This window comes from Balaenoptera ricei, chromosome 14 (genome assembly GCF_028023285.1).
Source record: "Balaenoptera ricei isolate mBalRic1 chromosome 14, mBalRic1.hap2, whole genome shotgun sequence".
Taxonomy (NCBI): domain Eukaryota; kingdom Metazoa; phylum Chordata; class Mammalia; order Artiodactyla; family Balaenopteridae; genus Balaenoptera; species Balaenoptera ricei.
The window spans coordinates 1003377-1016669 of NC_082652.1; the positions used below are offsets into that span (position 1 = coordinate 1003377).

At 53.5% G+C, this 13293-nt stretch overlaps 1 protein-coding gene and 1 non-coding gene across 15 annotated transcripts in view; both read right to left on the reverse strand.

The window, feature by feature from the left end:
* EP400 (E1A binding protein p400) overlaps positions 1 to 13293 on the reverse strand; it is a 114121-nt gene that overhangs the window by 29721 nt on the left and 71107 nt on the right. For all 14 annotated transcript variants that reach the window (XM_059895335.1, XM_059895334.1, XM_059895332.1 and 11 more), the window contains 7 exons: positions 12814 to 12908; positions 12036 to 12307; positions 6881 to 7083; positions 6624 to 6793; positions 4968 to 5164; positions 3178 to 3289; positions 2885 to 3028 (listed from right to left, as the gene is read on the reverse strand). In XM_059895335.1, coding sequence (XP_059751318.1) covers positions 2885 to 3028; positions 3178 to 3289; positions 4968 to 5164; positions 6624 to 6793; positions 6881 to 7083; positions 12036 to 12307; positions 12814 to 12908 — 1193 coding nt within the window. The remainder of the gene's footprint in view (positions 1 to 2884; positions 3029 to 3177; positions 3290 to 4967; positions 5165 to 6623; positions 6794 to 6880; positions 7084 to 12035; positions 12308 to 12813; positions 12909 to 13293) is intronic.
* LOC132348271 (small nucleolar RNA SNORA49) lies at positions 5451 to 5578 on the reverse strand. The gene has a single exon (XR_009497401.1). It is a non-coding gene; the product is annotated as a small nucleolar RNA SNORA49 (small nucleolar RNA).

A 13293-nucleotide genomic window follows, 5' to 3' on the forward strand; every position in this document is an offset into this window, starting at 1 on the left:
CGGGCACAGGGAAGACGGGCACGCCCTCGAGGAGAGCCACAGGCACGCAGGCGGACACGCACAGCCCGGCCCCCAGACTCAGAGAACCGAGCAGGACGGGGTGTCTGGCTCCATCTCACGGCCGCCACCCACCACCCGCCCCGGTCCTGACCGTGAGAACCATGCTTCGTCGTGCGCGAGATACAGGCCGTGGTCCGTGGTGAAGACAGAAACCAAGCCCCCAGAAAGCGTGCTGCGGACGGCGACAGACACGTAAGGGTCAGTGTCACCACAGTTCAAGAAAGGCCCATTAGACTAGCAGATGCCACGTGCGCCTCTCCCAACACCCGACAGCCAGGGGCTGGCAAATTTAGACACACATGCTCACATCGGGGCCGGGGTTGGGGGGACCACGCAGCTGAGAGGATGTCAGTTAAGAACTGGAACCTCTTTCCAGGGCAATCGGGCAACATCTGCAAAGTTTAAAATGTAACCCTTCCTCACACGATACCCAGAAAGTATTTCCAGACAGACCGTACGTCTAAGTATGAAGAACAAAACACTGAAACACGTAGAAGAAAATAAAGAAGAACCTCTCGTAGAACGCAAAAGCACCAACCACGCGATGGAGATGGTCTGCTGGGTGGCGTTAAGACCAAGAATTTCTGCTCGCTGAAAGACAGCATTAAAAAAGGCAAACCACAGGTTGGGAGAAGACATTTTACATGCATCCCACAAAGGCCTCGCATCCAGAAAACAGAAAAAAAGCCAACAAGCCATTAAGAAAAAAAGACAATCCAGTTAAAAAAAAAAAATAGGAAAAAGACACGAAGGAGCACTTCATAAAAAAGTATCCAGGCTGCCAATGAACACAAAGCTCACCAGCCAAGAGCAAACTGCAATTCAACCCGAGACGTGCCCACACTGTCCCCCACGCCTGTACCTCTGAACTGGCCCCCAGTCCAGTGTCAGCGTAGAGCCAGGTGATGGTCCTAACCCGCACGTCCGCGGGCAGCCCGTCTCCATCGCCCTCGTCCCCCGGCCACACCTGACCCCACTGTCCGGACCCGGCGGTGCTGCCCTCCGGCCCTAACACTCCTCCTGGATACCGCACGGCACACCATCTCCGCAGGGTGCGGGCGTGTCACCTCTCCTGTCACTAGAATAGAAGCTGTGTGGAGGGCGAGAGTTCTTTCTCTCAACGCTATACCCCTTCTGCCTACAGCAGTGCCCAACTCACAGTAAGATGTTCAGCCAGAACACTTCAAAGAACCTGTGTGTTGAAACACCACACTGTGCCAACATCTCAGAGACGCACTGAGAAAGAACAGCAAGGGTGTGTAACACACTCGAATCCCTCAAACACACGTGCCTTCAGGCCTCACGTTTCTTCCAGGATCCATGTAAGATACGTATTTTTAAAATTTATTTATTATTTATTTATTTTTGGCTGCGTTGGGTCTTCACTGCTGCACGCAGGCTTTCTCTAGTTGCGGCGAGCGGGGGCTACTCTTCGTTGCAGTGCGCGGGCTCCTTATTGCAGTGGCTCCTCTTGTTGCGGAGCACGGACTCTAGGCGCACGGGCTTCAGTAGTTGCGGCACGTGGGCTCAGCAGTCGTGGCTCACAGGCTTCAGTAGTTGCGGCACGTGGGCTCAGTAGTTGCGGCACGCGGGCTCAGTAGTTGCGGCACGCAGGCTCAGCTGCTCCGCAGCATGTGGGTTCCTCCCGGACCAGGGCTGGAACCCGGGTCCCCCGCACCGGCAGGCGAGTTCTAGGCCACTGCGCTACCAGGGACACCCCATAAGACTTTTAATAATGGTTGAGTGGTCACCTCCAGGACAGGTAACCTACTGTTTCCCTATTATCATTTCTGTTATGAGGTTTCTACAATCATTTCTGTTATGAGGTTTAGGTCATGCTGTTTGACGTTTTTTTTTTTTTTTTTTTTAAAAAACAAACCTGATGCCGGTTTGTTATCTAAAAGAAAACGGTACATCTACCTGTCCCTCCTGATACCGAAACAGCTGTAAGGTATTTCTGTGCAAGCGGCATTATACACAGACAACTCCTGGAAGAAAACGTGAGAGACAGCGGACAGCGGTTGTCTCTGAGAGGGCAGTGAGGGCCTGGTGCAGAACACTTACTTCTCCTTATAAATTCTTGAAGGCTTTTACCGCGTGCATTTCCTACTTCTCAATCACTGGACGGTCAAGCTTCAAACACAGGGGAGGAGGTGTCCCGCAGCCAAAGGCCCCCAGGAGGCAGGACGGGAGCAGGGCCTCGGCGGGGAAGCGAGGGGCCCGACAGGCAAGCGTGTGCCAGGCCGGCCCAGCAGCACTGCCCCGGGGCAGCAGCACGCGAGCCGAGCGCGCAGCCTGCAATCGCGAGCGTCCGGGCCGGAAACGCAGGAGGCAAGATTTCAGATAGAATCCAAGGCGCCATCATCTCAGCGGGTAAGCAACGCAGGAAGGCTGAGTGAGACAGCTGCTGTTCTTTTCGGTTCTGTCCTCAGAGTGGGACGCGTACCTCACACTCACGCCGGGGCCCCCTGCAGAGCGGGGCGTCCTCCCCAGCAACGCTGTGACAGAGGAGGTGCTGACACAGCAGGGTCGAGGGGTCGGGGCACAGAGTCACACAGGACGGCGAGGGGTGGCCCGAGAAGCGTGGGTGAAAACGGCGACGGTGGCAGGGTGGGCAGCAGGCACGCGAGGCCCACACCGCTCTCTCGCGCGTCCTTCGCCTCTTTTTACAGCGAAAATCCCCCAAACCCAAAGCAGGGAGGGAGGGGCTGGCAGTCAGGCTCGAGCGACCGGAGCCTGGGGAGGGGGCAGCAGTGCCGCAGAAGCAGCGGGCAGACGCAAAGCTCCGGACCCGACGCCGCAGGCCGGCGCCGGCCACCCTCACCTCTATGAAAGGTCTGGCAATTTTGGGTGCGATGGTTTCTGTGACAGAAGGTTCCTGAGAAAGGACGACAAACTCCTCGGCTTTCACTGGGAAGCCAGTGTCATCCATGGGTGGATAAACCTCAAACAGCTCCTGGATCGTCCGCTGAAACAAAAATGAGTACCACTGAGCTTGAGACCTCCGCGCGCGGAACACCGCCAGCGGCCGCCCCCTCGACCGTGACACTCGCCCGGCTCCCGTCACCGTGTGGCAACCCCGCCCCCGGCCCCAGGCCTCCTCGTGGACGAAGGTACCTGCGTGAGGAACGCCATGGAGTAGTCGTTTCCCTGCGCAGCCACTTCTCGGATCAAATCTTTGGTTCCATTTTTCAACAACTTCTCTTCAATAGAATTGCCGCTCACGAGCCTACAAACCAAATATGCGACAGCTAAGTCCCCGGGAGCCCAGGACAGCACGAGTGCCACGGTGCCTGGACCACCCGGCAGAACGGCGCCTGCGTGGCGTGGCTTGTGAGCCCCACTCTGCGCTGCTTCCTTCCTTCGTGTGGTGCCCAGAGGTGACCATGCCTGTCCCGCCTCCTACATGGCAGGAGGGCGGGCCCCAGAGGCCCGCAGGCCACCCACGCTGGCCACCCATGTACCCCGCCGGCCTCCGCCTGGAAAGGCCCCCAGGGGCCTCTGGACCCTCGAGCCCCGTCTCCTTCAGTGCTGACGGTGGCGGGCGGGCGCCCCCGCGTCACTGTGCACCTCTCTGCACTGCGCCCCCAAATGAACCCGTGTCCAGTGGCTGCGGCCCAAGGATGCGCGTCCCCTGGCTCCTGCTCCGTGCCCCCGGAAAGCTGCAGTGACCACTCCCACGCCCATGATCAGCGCTTTCACTAAAAAATGATGTTAAACTTTACTAGCGCTTTGGGGAAACTTCACAATTTTATGAACCAGGTCTTCCTGTCTAAGAACAGAGCACATCCTCCCGCTGGGGACATCTCTCAGCTTATGCCCTTTCACGATTTTACACTCTACTTCCTACACATCCAGCACCTTTACTGCTAAGGTCATTCCTGAGAGTTTATAGATTGTGGCTCCTGAGAATAAAACGTTTTCCCCATTTCTAGCTAGTAGCTGCTAAAGGGCCAATGATAAGGAAGGGATTACACAATGAAACATTATTCATTTATATAAACAATGTACCAAATTTATATTTATTAACACAGAAACACACTCATAATATACTGTTAAAAGAAAACGGGATTACGCAATAAGACTGCTGGCATGAGCCATCTAAAAAAATCAGGGAAATGTCTGGAAAGACACACACCAAAATGCTACTAACCGCAGTCTGGGCAGGATACTTATTTTCTCCATGTGCTTCCCTTCTTTTTTTTTTTCTTTTTCTTTTTCTTTTCAATGAACAAGTGATACATTTATAATCAGGAAAAAATTAAAGTTATTTAAACACAGTGTATGGATGACAACGTCTTGATGGAAACGGCGAGGGTTATGCGTGTGGGCTGGGGTCCCCGTCCCAGGCTGGCCGCCAGGGACCGCACCCTTGGTGCCGATCCCGCCCAGAGGTGGCAGGAGCGCAGGGGAAGGGGCGCGGCGCGTGCCTGGCACACTCGGGCACCAGACGGGCAGCCAGCGGGGGCCGAGTGCTGCCGCGCTCTCCCAGTCAACACTCCCAGAGCTCAGAAACAATGGCAGAGCCTTCTCTGCTTTCCTCAGCTGCATGTGGTTGGCCGCTTATAAGATTTAAATGCTTCCAATAGGGAATTTACAAATTGCTAACAGTAAGTTATGACAATTTATATCTGAAAATACTTGACACAGCCTAGAACATGAAGCGCCCTCTTAAGGGTCAGGGACTGCAGGAGAAATACACGTACACGTCGGAAGGACAGCAGTATGTCTCAGCAGCACGACCCAGCCACCGCTGCAAACAAACTCAGTTACGTCCCAGGCAGATGCTGAGTATAGAGAAAGAACAGACAGGACGGCAGGAATGTGAGCCTGCCTGAAGGCAAGTAAACAGAACGTGGTGGAAGCTTCTGCAGTGTGCTGCAGCCCCGGCCCGGCCGCCGCCTCACCTGTATATGTGCACGTCCTTGCGCCGCCCGATCCGGTCGCACCACTCCTGGGCCTTGGCGTCCATCACCGGGTTGAGGTCGTGGTCGTAGAACACCACCGCGTCTGCCTCCACCAGGCTCACGCCCGTGGCGCGGCTGTGTGTGGAAAGGAGGGCACAGAAGACCCGCCGGTCCCGGTTGAAACTCCTCATCAGGTCCTGAGGTGAAATAAAACCCCGAGTTAGCATTCCTGCCAAACAACAGGAAACCTCTGACGTGTTCTGCTACTTATCAGTTAGAAATTATTCCATAACAAAACTGTTCGGTTTGCGTTTCCTTTGACGCAAGCTCCGTGTTCCAATTACACTGGACTTTAGCATTTTATTCTGGCTCTTCGGGCATGTGTGGCATCTCTCACTTACTGGTTGCCAACGCCTCTACCCTGTTTAAGCGTCGCCAGTCAGCAGGTACAGAAAGGAAAGTGTCCGACCCCACCCGACCTGTGCTGTCAGCTCCACGAGTGGGCCCCACAGGATGGCAGTCTCCCTGGGGAGGGATGCGTGCTCGTTCATGTACCCTCCGGCAATGCCAGGCGCTTTACAGCAAAAGCCCCTGGAGTAAGGCCGAGGGAGCAGCCGTCGGCCTCCCCACTCCCGCAGGGCCGCCAGCTGAAGTGGCCTCATTCCCACTTCTCTCCTGCAATGACTTCAGTGCCCAAACAGGCCTTAGCAGGTGTGATCTGCCCTCTTCCTTCAAGAAATTCTCTATATAATTTGTTACATCACTCCGGACAGAACCTGTTACTAAGACTGTGGTGTACTCCTTCCAGGCCTCCTCAGCATGGGGAGGGCTGCCTGTGCTGGACGGCATGAAGTGGGTAACGCGATACACAGGCCAGCAGCTTGTCTGCACTCGGGAACGCTCTGCCTTGATACTAAAACCTGTCCTGAAACGCCGTTGAAGATGGCTTCCTAGTTCACGCCGCGGGACCCTCGGGACAGGGCCGAGCCCTGCGGCGTGCAGACCACTGCTGACCCGTTCCCCTACTCCTGGACTGGGGCTTCGCCCCCGACTGGGGCTTATCACAGACATCTCCACCATCAACAACTGGGCATGTGCATCTTTGAGTGCCGCTGAAGGAGACAGCCCTAGATGCACAATTAGCAGGTCAGCTGCATACCCCTTTTCAGGCTCACAACCCACACTGTCAGCTCGCCTTCTAGAAAGTTGTGCTAATTTGCGCCCCACCAGCAGCACACGAGAAAGCTGCTCTCACTGTGCCTGATGGAATCAAGCTACCCTTAGCTAACCTGACAGGTAAAGAACGGGCATGTTATTTTAACCTGTAATTCTTTAACCGGAGATCAGTCTGGAGAACTTCCCTGTTTTCACGTGGCTGCCTCCCGAAGGACACCCATCTCCTCCTTGTAAGGACTGCAGGTCACCAATTTTGATTCTGAGACATCTAGCCGACTGCATTTCCCAAGTAACAGGACTTACGAAAAAATATCAAAGGATGGAGCTAAAGTCCAAAGACATTAAGAAGTTCTTCCCCTTGTTTAGAAAGCAAGACAACACTGAGTTTGCACAGCTCTGAGAAACCAGGTTAGAAACTGGCGATGAAAGTTAACCCAACTGAGTCATAAGCGATAACAAAAGAAATGATTTCTTTCCTACCTGCCGTTGTTCACTGTTGGCGTTTTCGTCAATTCTTATATAGGTGAGATAATGGAAGTTCAAGAACATTTCTAAAATGTCTAACATGAGAACCATCTGCGATAAAATCAGCACTCGACGTCCTTCAGATTTCAACTTCTGAAGTAAGATAGCTAATGCTTCCAGCTTTCCTATGAAATGAGTAACATCAAGAGCATCTCATAATCCAAAGCAAGTGAATCCGACACAGTCAGCAGCACAGACGGGATGCCTCGTACCTGAGTCAAACTGGACCAGTCTCAGCTCGGGAAACCGCAGTGAGCACAGAGCCGTCACCCGCTGCAGCTGCTGGGCAAAGGGCGCCATGTGCTCCCGCAGGCAGTGTCTGAAGAGCCTCATCTTGTGGCTGTAGCGGGAGGGTGGCCTTGCCACCCACAAGCACGGGGGCGCGGCCACCACCGGCGGGATCACGCACACCACCCTGAGAAGCAGAAAGCACACGTGTCACAGGCGGCGCACCCGGGGCATCTCCACCGAGCGGCCCCTCTGTCTCAGGCAGCGAAGGCTCGAGAAGGAAGAGGGCAGAACCACCTGGCAGTCGGGAGTCACCAGAGCAGCCAGAGTGCCTAGCTCCAGTCACCGGGCTGCTGGACCACACTATCACAGCAACCACGGGGGTGGGTCCCGACCAGCCCCAGCCAGTGAGGGCTACCCGGATCAAAATGAACAGCGCAGGGCACCCCCCAGGGCAGAGGGGTGGGTGCAGAGGCAGCCTGCCGTCTTCTGACGGGAATTCTGGAGTGCAGGCACTCTGTCTCCTGGACGGTCTAGGGGAGGATGTGAGCCCTGAAGCTGCTACAGCCACTGTGCCACCAGGAAGGGAGCCAGACTTGGGAGGAGGGGCCCCGCAGAGAGCAGCACCATGATGACTCAGATGAGCCATTACAGCCAACCTGACACCCACCTCCCAACCTGCAGACACCACCTGCTACAGAAAAGCCCTCGTTCTGGGACTCAGCACAAGCTGAGCTTGCATGATGACTTGCTACCAACTACATGCAAACTACAAAACCACTTATGACCAAAGCTCTGATCAATGAAATCAAAGAAGCACTAAATAAATGGAGAGATATTCCATGTTCATGGACAGGAAGATCCAATACTGTCAAGATGTCAGTTCCTCCCGACTTGATCTAGACATTCAATGCCATCCCAGCCAGCTATTCTGTAGATACCAACAGACTGAATCTAAAATTTATATGGAGAAGCAACTGCCCAGAAGAGCCAACACAACACTGAATAAGAAAAAGGTGGAGGACTGGCGCTACCTGACTTCAAGACTTACTAGAAAGTTACAGAATCAACAGCGTGATGCTGGCAAGAGAACAGACAAACAGATCAATGGAACAGAACAGAAAGCCCAGAAAGAGATTCTCATAAATACAGTCAACTGACCTTTGGCGAAGGAACAAAGGTAACACAAGGGAGCAAAGACAGTCTTTTCAACAAATAGTGCTAGAAGGCTTCCCTGGTGGTGCAGTGGTTAAGAATCCGCCTGCCAATGCAGGGGACACAGGTTCGAGCCCTGGTCCGGGAAGATCCCACATGCCGCAGAGCAACTAAGCCCGTGCGCCACAACTACTGAGCCTGCGCTCTAGAGCCTGTGAGCCACAACTACTGAGCCCGTGTGCCACAACTACTGAAGCCCATGTGCCTAGAGCCTGTGCTCCGCAACAAGAGAAGCCACTGCAATGAGAAGCCTGCGCACCGCAACGAGGAGTAGCCCCCACTCGTCGCAACCAGAGAAAGCCCACGCACAGCAACGAAGACCCAATGCAGCCAAAAATTTAAAAAGTAAATAAAATAAACTTATTAAAAAAACCCAAAAAACAAATAGTGCTAGAACTACTGGACATCCACGTGCAAAAAAAACGAATCTAAAAGGGACAACCAGACACTATGTCTTCCTAATGGCAGTACACAGTAACACCTGTTCTTCAAAAAAACAAAAAACAAAAAATAAAAAGCCCACAAAATAACAACAAATAAACCTGAAGTTGATCAAGCCTCTGGATCTAACGAACAGTTTACAGACAATACAGGGAACAAAGCAGCATGTTAAATTACACCTTGAGGGATCAATCAGCAAATCCAGACTGTGGGAAATTCTACACGGCAAACCACCAGGTTTTCTCAACAAATAAATTACAAGGCAAAAAACGGAGAAACAGACATAGAACCTACAGATTAAAAGACACATAAGAGATATGAATTGACGGCTGTATATCTACCTCATTGTGACTCTGGTTTGAGATATAAAAAAATACTTATGAAATAATCAGAAATGTGAATATGGATAGACATTTGATGATATCACAAAACATCTGCTCTGTGAAAGACAGTCAGGAGAGTGAAAAGACAATCCACAGACTAGAAGAAACTATTTGCCAAAAACATAACTGCTAAAAGAACTGTTATCCAAGGACTTCCCTGGTGGCGCAGTGGTTAAGAATCTGCCTGTCAATGCATGGGACGTGGGTTCAAGCCCTGGTCTGGGAAGATCCCACACGCCGCAGAGCAACTAAGCCCGTACACCACAACTACTGAGCCTGAGCTCTAGAGCCCGCACGCCACAACTACTGAGCCCGTGCGCCTAGAGCCCGTGCTCCACAACAAGAGAAGCCACTGCAATGAGAAGCCCGCGCACCGCAACAAAGAGTAGCCCCCACTCGCCGCAACTAGAGAAAGCCCGTGCGTGCAACGAAGACCCGACACAGCCAAAATAAATAAATAAATAAATAAATATTAAAAAAAAAAAAAAAAAAGAACTGTTATCCAAAATACACAAAGAACTCTTAAAATGCAACAATAAGAAAACAAACGACCTGTTTTAAAAATGGGCCGAAGACCTTAAGAGACGTGTTAGCAGAGGTAGACAGACGACAAATAAGGACGGGAAAAGATGCTCAGCGTACGCATCATCAGGGAAGTGCACATTGAAACAATGAGGTACCACTACACGTCTATTAACACAGCCAAAATCCAGACCACTGACAGCAGCAGTTGCTGGTGGGGATGTGGAGCAACAGGAACTCCCATTCAGCGCTGGTGGGGATGCAAAATGGTGCAGCCACTTTCAAAGACAGTTCGGCCGTTTCTAACAAAACTAAACATTCTCCTACCGTATGATCTGGTAATCACGCTCCTTGGTATTCGCCCAAATGAATTAAAAACCATGTCCACACAAAAACCTACACATGGATGTTTATAGCAGCTTTATTCATAATTGCCAAATCTTAGAAGCAACCACGTTGTCCTTCAGTAGGTGAACGTTTTTAAACAAACTGTGGTGCTTCCAGATAATGGAATATTATTCAAGGCTAAAAAGAAATGAGCTATCAAGCCATGAAGAGACAAGGAGAAACCTTAAGTGCACATTCCTACGTGAAAGAAGCCATCTGAAAAGGCTGCCTACTCTATGTCCCAACTATCTGACATTCTGGAAAAGCAAAACTAGGGAGACAGTGAAAAGATAAGTGGTTGCCCGGGTTCCAGGGCGGGGCTGGGGGAGAGAGGGACGAATAGGCAGAGCACAGCGGGGTTTCGGGGCAGTGAAACTACTCTGCATGATCCTCTAACGGCGGGGGCGTGCCATTGTACACTTGTGCGAGCCCACAGAACACCCAAGGCCAAAAGCAAACCCCCCCCCCCCCCCCCGCGCACCGCGGACCCTGGGCGCTGACGATGAATCACCGGAGGCGCGTGGGCTGTAACGAGTGCGCTCCTCTGGCGCGGGGTGCTGACGGTGGGGGCAGCTGTGGGAAGGCGGGAACCCTGCGCGCCTTCCCCTCGATTTTGCTGTGAACCCGAGACTGCTCTAACAAACAGCCTTTGTCTTAAAAAGTCATCTGTAACGTCAGAGGAAAAGGAGGAAAGGAAGACAAGTCAGCATCCGAAGCAAGACGAGTGCATGGAGGGCGGCAACCTCCCTACACAGAGAACGCAGGAAAGAGCTGCGCGTGGAGGCGGCTCCCAGTTCCGTCATTTCCATTATTGCTGTTCCTGATCTGAGAGGCCTAAAGTGGACACACCCTGAAAGCCGAGCCAGGGCAAACAAAACAGAAGGGAGAGAAAATACCCTCAGGCTGAACCTAAAAATCAGGCCAAAGCAGTGAATGAAGCTGCAAGCAGGGCCTGACACTCTACGTGGGGCAAAGAGAGACCATGACCTGGGTCTGGCGGGGGAGGGGCTGATACGGCAGGTGGGCCCCAACAGCGTCTGGGCTTCTGTTTCTCTCTCTCTCTCTCTTTTCTTGGCCTTACTGAGCGGCATGCAAAAGTTCCCGGACCATGGATCGAACCCATGTCCCCTGCAGCGGAAGCGCGGAATCTTAACCCCTGGACTCTTAAACACGTTTCTCATCATGCAATGGTAAATCATTCCTGTGGTTTCTTAATAAAATATTGTTATTGGGCTTCCCTGGTGGCGCGGTGGTTAAGAACCCACCTGCCAATGCAAGGGACACGGGTTCGAGCCCTGGTCCGGGAAGATCTCACATGCCGCGGAGCAACTAAGACCGTGCGCCGCAACTACCGAGACTGTGCTCTAGAGCCCGCAAGCCACAACTACTGAGCCCACGTGCCACAACTACTGAAGCCTGCACGCCTAGAGCCCATGGTCCACAACAAGAGAAGCCACCGTGCTGAGAAGCCTGCACACCAAAATAAATGAGAAGCCAAAAATAAATAAATAAATAAATTTAAAAATAATAATTTTTTTTTCTTTTTTTTTTTTTTGGCTGCGTTGGGTCTTCGTTGCTGCATGCAGGCTTTCTCTAGTTGCAGCGAGCGGGGGCTACTCTTTGTTGTGGTGCACAGGCTTCTCATTGCGGTGGCTTCTCTTGTTGCAGAGCACGGGTTCTAGGCGCACGCGGGCTTCAGTAGTTGTGGCACGCGGGCTCAGTAGTTGTGGCTCGCGGGCTCTAGAGCACAGGCTCAGTAGCTCTGTGGCATGTGGGATCTTCCCGGACCGGGGCCCGAACCCGTGTCCCCTGCATTGGCAGGCGGATTCTTAACCACTGCGCCGCCAGGGAAGTCCCTAAAATATTATTTTAAAAGAGCAAAATGGAGAAAGCGGTCTACAACACAATGGTCTGGCCCCCAGCCCTGAATGAGCGCGGTGCTGTGCTCTGCACACAGGCCCAGGCAAGTGGGGTACAGAACTGACCCGCAGGAAGGGGCACACAGGCTCCCGGAGGGTGGAGAGGCCATCTGGTGCCAAAGCTGAAGACTCTGAAACAGATTTCGGACAGACTCCAAGGGACAGCCCGGGGAGAAACTCAGAGGAATGAGATGAGTGTCCACAGAACAACAAAAGCTGCTTGGGTGCGACACAGCGACCGAGTAAAGAACGCTTACAGCACGCTACCTTACCTGTCCATGACGTCCTGGAGGGATTCCCGACGTTGAGTCAGTGACAAAATCAGGTCCCTGTGACTTGTCGAGGGTGGCGTGTACCGGCTCGCGGGCCCAGCCCCCTTCCCATGACCTCCGTCTGGAGCCCCGAGCCAAGGCACCTGCCCTCTGCCGGGCAGGGAACAAACCCCCAACAGGTCTCTGCCGTAGATGGGGGTGCGAGAGCAGCGCCGTTCGTTGACAAGATAAATCTGGTCCAGCCGCTCTTTCAAAAGTCTGGTCTTTTCCTCCTTCATCAAAAACAGGGATGAAAATGGTTACTGAGCAACAGCACGGCCAGTTCCCAGCCTCACCGAGCCCCGTGGGTCCCTCCCGCACGGTGACCGGCCGCAGAGCACGCGTAGACGTGCGGGGCCTGGCCCCACGGGAAACAGGGACAGAAAAGAGAGCAGAGCAAACGGGCGCCGTTTTCCCGGCCAACGTGTCAAGTATTTCTTGAGACACAGTGAGCGTTGCTAATGCCTGGAAGACCAGCAGAAGAATACAAAAAAACGTGAAAGGGGATTTTTGCAATCCTAAAGCCTGGTTTCATTTCTTTTAGTAGGAAAAGCGTCTTTAAGATCAAAATTCTGTAATTTAGAGAGACAGTGTGTTTTTAGCAGCAAATAAACTGATGCCGCCTCGCCGAAGCGGTTAAGTATCACAACCCTCCCGGGCGACAAGCAGCTCCTGAGAACGACGTCCGTGCATGCAGGGGTGGCGCTGGCGCCGTGTGCTGGGGTCTGCTGCCCCGTACCTGGGTCGGCCCGGCGACGGGGGAGGCTGGCTTGGAGGCCACTCCAGGTTCTCCTGCGGCCAGGGGACTGACTGCCACTCGGCCGGGCACACCCACTACAAAGGCAAAAATGAAGGGTTGGCACACAAAGCTACCGGCAACGCCCTCCGGAACATCGTCAGCTTTCACTAGCACGTTTCTGGAGTGGGTCAACCGTTCACAACCACCAGTGACGTGCTCCCGCTCTCCGGCCAGGGTCTGAGCTGAGCGCCGCGATCTGCCTCCTTCCTTTGGCAGCGTCTGGCGTGACCTCAGACCCGCGGTCACTTCCGTCACCGCGCCAAGCAGCAGCCACGCGGGCCCAGCGCTCCGCTGCCCTTGGCATCTCGGCAGCGCTGACCTGCGTGCCCGGGACAGAGGGACGCCAGGGCCCCACGCGGCCTGCCCCCGTCGGCCACGCCACACTGCCCATCTGACAGAGGCTCCTCCGCAAGGGCCTGC